At 46.3% G+C, this 7,435-nt stretch overlaps 1 protein-coding gene across 1 annotated transcript; it reads left to right on the top strand.

Moving 5' to 3' along the window:
* Positions 1–834: 834 nt before the first annotated feature.
* On the top strand, positions 835–6,302 carry LOC134296492 (uncharacterized). The gene has a single exon (XM_062971561.1). It carries the CDS (start codon positions 835–837, stop codon positions 4,357–4,359), a length of 3,525 nt encoding a protein of 1,174 aa, XP_062827631.1. The 3' UTR covers positions 4,360–6,302.
* Positions 6,303–7,435: the final 1,133 nt, after the last annotated feature.

Here is a 7,435-nt window from a genome sequence, read left to right on the forward strand (position 1 = left end):
CAAGATGGTGATGCAGCCGAGTGGGGAGCACAGAGGTTTCCTGTGGAAATAGATCCCCAATGGGACACCGCAGAAGAAGGACATTTGCAGAGACTAAGAGGATTCCAGCGTATATTGGTAGAAGCGGTAAAGAGGGGCCCGCCGCGACCCGTTAACATTATAAAAATTCAGGGAGTGGTACAGGAAAAATCTGAGTCACCAACAGCCTTTTTGGAAAGGCTGGAGGCAGCATATAGAAAGTATAGCCCGTATAATTTGGAGGATGAAAACGGTAGGAGGGCGATTCAACAGTCTTTTATCAGTCAAGCGGCTCCTGACATCCGGAGAAAGATTCAAAAGCAACCAGGATTTCTAGGAAAGACTATGAATGAATTGTTGGCACTCGCAGATCAAGTTTATATGGCAAGAGACCAGGTAGAAGAAGAGAAGAAGGACAGGAAGAAGAAGCAGGAATACCAAGCATTAGTTACCATGATGGAACAAAGTGCAAGTGGACAGAGAGGAAGAGGAGGATATGCCAGAGGGGGACAAGGAGGAAGAAGAGGGCCCCCTCGGAGGTTAGGTCGAGACCAATGTGCTAAATGTAAGAAGTTTGGACACTGGAAAGGTGAATGCCCAGAAGGAAGAGAAGGAAGTCAGGAAGGACTGAGAGAAAGAGGAAGGCCTGAGAGAGGAAGAAACCCAGGAAGGGGAAGAGGACGTGGGAACTACGTACCTTTTCCTGCAAGAGAGGTGATAGCTGCAGCAGCTGTGATGGAAGAAGAATGGGAAGATATGGATGGAGGAGAGGAATGAGGAAGCCAGGCTCTTGTTTTGTTGGACCCCGGGGAGCCGATGGTCACACTTGAAATCGGGGACCAACAATTGGACTTTTTAGTGGACACAGGTGCCGAAAAATCAGTAGTAAATACAAAAATTAGTCCACCAACTCGGGAAACTACGAAAGTAATAGGGGTGTCTGGGAAGACCCAGAAGTGCCCCTTCCTTAAGGAACGCACCTGCAATCTGGCCGGACATCAGGTCAAGCATAAGATGTTATATCTCCCAGACTGCCCAGTCCCTTTATTGGGAAGGGACATTTTATCAAAATTACAAGCACAACTCCAGTTCATGAAGAATGGACAAATGGAACTATCATTTCCCATGGAAGAGGAATGGAGACTGTTTCAAGTTAGGATTTTTACTGAAGAAATACAATGGCCATGGCATGAGACTCCTTTAGTGTGGGCAGAAGATAATCCTCCAGGATTAGCTAAATATGTTCCACCGGTGGTGGTGGAAGTGAAAAGAGGAATGGGACCCATATGTAAGCCACAGTATCCCATCAGTCGAGAGGCGGTGCAGGGGATCAGAAAGCATCTAGAGCGACTTCTGCAGCATGGGATATTGGTACCATGCAGTTCCCCGTGGAACACGCCCCTGCTCCCAGTCAAGAAACCTGGAGGACAAGGAGAATATCGCCCAGTTCAAGATTTGCGGGCTGTAAATCAAGCCACCGTTCCCCTAACCCCGGTAGTGCCAAATCCATACATCATGATGAGTCTAGTACCAGCATTTGCCAAATGGTTTACTGTATTGGATTTAAAGGATGCATTCTTTTGCATTCGATTGGCCCCTGTATCCCAACCGATCTTTGCTTTCCAATGGGAATCTCAGCAGTCAGGGCAAAGGACCCAATATGTTTGGACACGCCTTCCTCAGGGGTTCCGGGACAGCCCGACCATTTTTGGTCAAGCCCTGGCCAAAGACTTACAGGATTTTGTAATACCTAAAGAAGAAGGAATTTGGCTTCAGTACGTAGATGATCTGCTTATCGCTTGCCGGACACTAGGGGGCACTAGAGAGCATACTTTGAGGTTACTCAAGACATTGGAAGAGAAGGGTTACAAAGTGTCAAAGAAAAAGGCCCAGTTGTGCTGTCCCACAGTGAAATATTTGGGGTTCCATCTGACCGAAGGAAAGAAGATGTTAGGAGCTGGAAGAAAGGAAGTTGTTTGTGCCATCCCCACTCCCAGTACCCGGCGACAGGTGCGGGAATTTTTGGGATCAGCAGGATATTGCAGACAGTGGATCCCCAACTACGCCGTGTTGGCTAAGCCACTGTACCAGGCTACGAGAGGTGGAAGAGAAGATCCATTTGAGTGGACAGAAGAATGTCAACAGGCATTTAAGGCATTAAAAGAAGCATTGATGTCATCTCCAGCATTAGGACTGCCCGATTTGGAAAAACCATTCATTCTGTTCGCTGCAGAGCGGGAAGGAACAGCGGTTGGAGTATTGACCCAACCACTAGGTTCATGGCAAAGGCCGATTGCCTACTTGTCAAAGCAATTGGACACAGTGGCTCGTGGATTGCCACCTTGCCTGAGGGCTGTGGCAGCATCAGTAGATTTAATCAAAGAAGCGAATAAATTGACCCTAGGACAGCCACTGACAGTTAAGGTGCCCCATAGCGTTGAGGCACTGCTAGACACTAAGGGACCGCGCTGGCTCACAAGTGAGAGGTTAATGAAATATGAGGGATTGTTGTGTGACAACCCACTGGTGACCCTGGAGACTTGCTCCACTCTGAATCCGGCCACCTTGCTCCCGACTCCAGGAGACACCAAGATCCATCAGTGTGCCCAGGTGATGGATGAGGTATTCTCCAGTCGACCGGATTTGAAGGATGTGCCACTAACTAAGGTGGACGACACTCTGTTCACAGATGGAAGCTCCTTTATGGAAAATAATCAAAGACACTCAGGTTATGCGGTTGTCCGGTGGGGGGGAGAGACGCTGGAAGCAGGGTCACTGCCCCCGGGGACTTCTGCCCAGAAGGCCGAATTGATTGCCCTGACCCGAGCGTTGGAATTGTCAAGCGGAAAGCGGGTTAACGTCTACACAGACTCAAAATATGCCTTCACTACCCTCCACGCACACGGAGCACTGTACAAGGAGCGCGGGCTCCTCACGTCTGGAGGAAAGTGCGTGAAACATGCTGGAGAGATTGTGGATCTCCTGGAGGCGGTTTGGAAGCCAAGGCAGGTGGCTGTGATGCATTGTAAAGGGCACCAACGTGGAGACGATCCCGTAGTGCAAGGAAATAGGCAGGCTGATCTGGCAGCCAAAGAGGCAGCTAGGCTGCCCTATATTGAACATCAGGTAATGGCCCTACAGGTAGAATTAACTGAACATAACATTACATATACACCAGAGGAAGAAGAATGGGCCTTAAAGGAGAAAGGTCAGTGGTCAGGAGAACTCATAGTGATGCCAGACGCCCGTGTCTACGTCCCTAAGGACTTGGCATGGCACTTAGTCCAACACATGCACCAAAACACACATTTAGGAAAAATGGCATTGGCAAATCTGCTAGGACGACAGTTGTATATCGATGGATTACATAGCCTAACGGCAGCAGCAGCCCGAAGATGCTGGACATGTATAAAAAATAACCCCAGAGAAGGACCCCTCAAGCCACCAGGAGTCCAACATGTGGGTGGGGTACCCTTTGAAGCTTTAGTCACTGACTTTACAGAAATGCCCCCATACAAAGGATACAAATATTTACTGGTGTTCGTGGACACATACACAGGATGGGTGGAGGCTTACCCTACAAGGACTGAGAAGGCTGTAGAGGTTTCAACAGCTCTAATGAAAGATGTTATTCCCAGATTTGGCATACCCTTAGAAATTGGATCAGATAATGGCCCCGCATATATTCAACAGGCTGTGCAAGGATTATGTAGAATTTTGGGCATAAAATGGAAGTTACATTGTGCATATAGACCCCAATCTTCTGGAAAAGTGGAAAGAATGAATAGGACATTAAAGGCTCAGCTTGGGAAACTTTGCCAAGAGACAGGATTGCCGTGGACGGTGGTTTTGCCCATGGCATTATTAGGAATCAGATGTACACCACACAAACGGACAGGACTCTCCCCTTTTGAAAGACTCTATGGACGACCCCCTTTGAACTTGAAGGGAGCCTTAGAGACAGGAGCTGAGCAACACCTCATAGGAGAGAAACAGACATTGGCCCAGGTTCAGGCTTTGGGCAGACAAATGCAGCAGTTAGAAAAATACATTTCTGAATTGAACCCACCATTCCCTACCACACCTCTACATTGTTTTTCACCAGGTGACGAGGTTCTGGTCAAGGATTGGAAGATTGAGCCATTGGGACCCAAGTGGCGAGGACCCTATGTTGTGCTCCTGTCTACCCCCACTGCAGTGAAGGTGAAGGAGATTAAGCCGTGGATACATTACACCCGTGTAAAACTAGCACCTGAGGAGTGGCGGACGGAGCGAGTTCCTGGTGAGGACCTGAGACTCAGGATCATCCGGCAACTCCCTAAGGGGTCAACAAGGCCATGAAGCTGATCCCTTCGGGTGCAACGGAGCGTCGGTGGTCAAGTATGTCGCAGCATGGCCCAACAAAGGCGCTCTCTGGGAGATGGTGGCTAGACATTTTGAGAGGAAAAAGTGGGAGACAAGTTATGAGGAGGGGAGGAAAGCGCACTGTGTTTGGTATATTATTTGTGCTGAGTTTTATTCTCTCTTTTGGAAAAAGAGCACATGGGAATTGGATAAAAGAACATGCCAATTATATGTTTGAGCAGCACGGGAAAGAGGTAGCATTAATATATGAACACCCCCTCACCATAGGAGATTTTTCATTTCTTCCCGATTTAATTGATGAACCACAGATTGTGTTGGAGGGATTGTCCAAGGCTCAGGAGGGTCCACCTACCGTGTTTTCTAGCATACCGCAAAAAATAAATAAAACTCGGTTTTGACGGTTTAGATACCATACCTCCACCAGGGGTTTGTGCTTCTGTTGTGGAGGATCGGGAATATGGAATTCTGAGTGGAAACACTGGGGAACTAGGCAGGCGTTCTTTTCCCGATTAGGCAATTACTCCCATTGTCGAGACCGGTTCTATCTACATGGACGATTTAATACATCTTATGTCTCACGATTAAATCTAACCGCAACCGAGTGGGCTAGCATGTATCCAGATTATCCTACATTTAGTGTGAATGATTCTATTGAGGGCCTAAAATCTTATATGAACATACTGCAACAATTAACCCAACTGAGCCTAGGTAAAAGCCTCTGTCCGTTATGGCAAATTAGGGATCCAAATCTATGGTTTTTCTTTGATAAATGGGCCACAAATTATCACCCCGGCAACTACCAGTGTGTCGGTGTGGGTTATCTGACATTCCCAGTTCAGGTCTTACACAAAAGGCATCAGCGCCTGAAACGGGACATTGTGCAAACAGGCCCTCTAGGACCAGAATGCTCGGATGAGGTCATTATTAACAAGGCCCTGTCAGGTTCAGAAGCCTCCCGTGTAGGAGGAGGCCTGATCACAGGCTTGTTGACCCTGGGTGCTTACCCAGGGATTGTAGCTCAAGCAAATCATAGAAGTGTTCTAGGCCTGACTTGCCGCCTTGAAAAGTCCATAAATGCCACTGGTAAAATTTTCCGGGAAATCCAGTCTGAAGTAGAAGAAATCAGCCAGATGGCCCTACAGCATAAGTTGGCCCTTGACTACCTACTGGCGGCCAGGGGGGGTTATGCGCCATGGTTAGAGGGCGTTGTGTAGTGAAATTTCATAACTTGAATAGTACTATTGAAGATGACATCGAGTAATTACAAAAGTTAATTTACAATAATGTCCAGGAGGTAGAAGGTTGGTCTCCCTTCTCCTGGATGACTAGCTGGTTACCCTCAATAGAATGGTTGAAGGACATATTGTTGGTAGGGATTTTAGGATTGTTCATTGTTCTCATAGTTATGTGCTGCACTCCAATAATGATGCAAATGTGTACTAGGTGTGTCACACAATCTTTACCTGGAGAAAAGATAGCCATACTCCAAGCCAAGCGGGATTGGATGGAACCATAATGCTTTGCTTCAGCTTTTGTACATGCGCTTCGCAAAAAGAAAATGGGGGAGTGAGGCGGGAGGTTAAAGAACCCCAGGAAATACCATATATGGGCAGAGATGGCGACAGCTAGCGACCCGGGTGCATAAACTCACAGAAACATGTGACTTCTGGGAAATCATGTGTTTCTGAAGAAATGAAAGCTAAAGATAAACAAACAGCGCATGCGTACGCAGGCGCTCTGAATGATTGTGAGCACGGCACAGAAAGAGTGCGGCCGGCCCGCTGGTCAGCACTAATTGGGTCCAAGTCAGGCAGCGTCACAACTCTAAGCCAATGAATTTGCTTGTGGGCGGGCATAACCCGAACCCTGTAGTGTGTATAAATATTTACTCAGCCCGCCACTGGGGGTTCTCCCTGGAAAAGCACTTATTTTGTGCGAGGGGGAACCCTAGTGGCCATTAGTGGAATAAAACTGCTTTCTTGGAATTCCTTCAGTTGTTCGTCTCCAATTCCTCCACTGCGCTCAACAAGGACCGTAGCACAAAGGTTCCGCTACAGTACCCCCTAACAGAATAATAACAAGGTATTCCAAATCACAATCAAACTGTTGCATTCACAGTATGATGAATGGTAGTTGCATTCACAAGGTAGTAAACTTTCTTGCTTATTTTCTTAATTCTTCAGAAAGGATTAGTAGACACAACCGGTTTCGACTACATAGTCTTCGTTTGGTGGCAGGGTCTGCAAGTATTGGGTAACACTAGTACAATTGTACAAAGTGTTTTGTGGCCTAGTGACATCAGATCTGTGCCCTCCCTCATGGTCTTTAGGAAGAAACTAAAACCTGGTTGTGAAACTAAAACCTGGCCTTTACTCAACAGAATAAGAGACCTTGAACCATATGTGCAATGAAGAATTGACATTGGACTGGCTTTCGGGTTGTGTGATTTTAATTGTTTTTGAGTTGTTTTATGTTTTCCGGGCTGTATGGCCATGTTCTAGAAGTATTCTCTCCTGACGTTTCGCCCACATTTATGGCAGGCATCCTCAGAGGAGGCCTGCCATAGATGTGGGTGAAACGTCAGGAGAGAATACTTCTAGAGCATGGCCATACAGCCTGGAAAACATACAACAACCCTGTGATTCCGGCCATGAAAGCCTTCGACAACACATTAATTGTTTTTACATGCGATGTTTTAATCTGTTTTTTACTTGGGATGTTTTAAATGCTATGAGTTTGACCATTTTTAACACTATTTTCATCGTTTGTATAGTATGTTGTAAACCGCTTTGAGTCCCCTAAGGGAGGAAGGCAGTATATAAATGATATAAATAAATAATAAATAAATAAAATTAGCCATTATTGATACATACTACTTACTTTTGTTACTTTGGTTTTTAGTTCAAACAATTCAATAATGTGATCAATGAACTGTAAACTCTTCCATAGATATCGCGGAACCTATTGGGAACATACAGTGGCTTACAAGTCATTCTTTTGATACATTAAACACAGTGTGAACAAACATAATATATATTGTAAAGATATTATG

Source organism: Anolis carolinensis, chromosome 2, assembly GCF_035594765.1.
Source record: "Anolis carolinensis isolate JA03-04 chromosome 2, rAnoCar3.1.pri, whole genome shotgun sequence".
In the NCBI taxonomy this organism is placed as follows: domain Eukaryota; kingdom Metazoa; phylum Chordata; class Lepidosauria; order Squamata; family Dactyloidae; genus Anolis; species Anolis carolinensis.

Coding starts and splice junctions, on each gene's coding strand:
- LOC134296492 (XM_062971561.1), top strand. CDS start 835: ATGGTCACACTTGAAATCGGGGACCAACAATTGGACTTTTTAGTGGAC.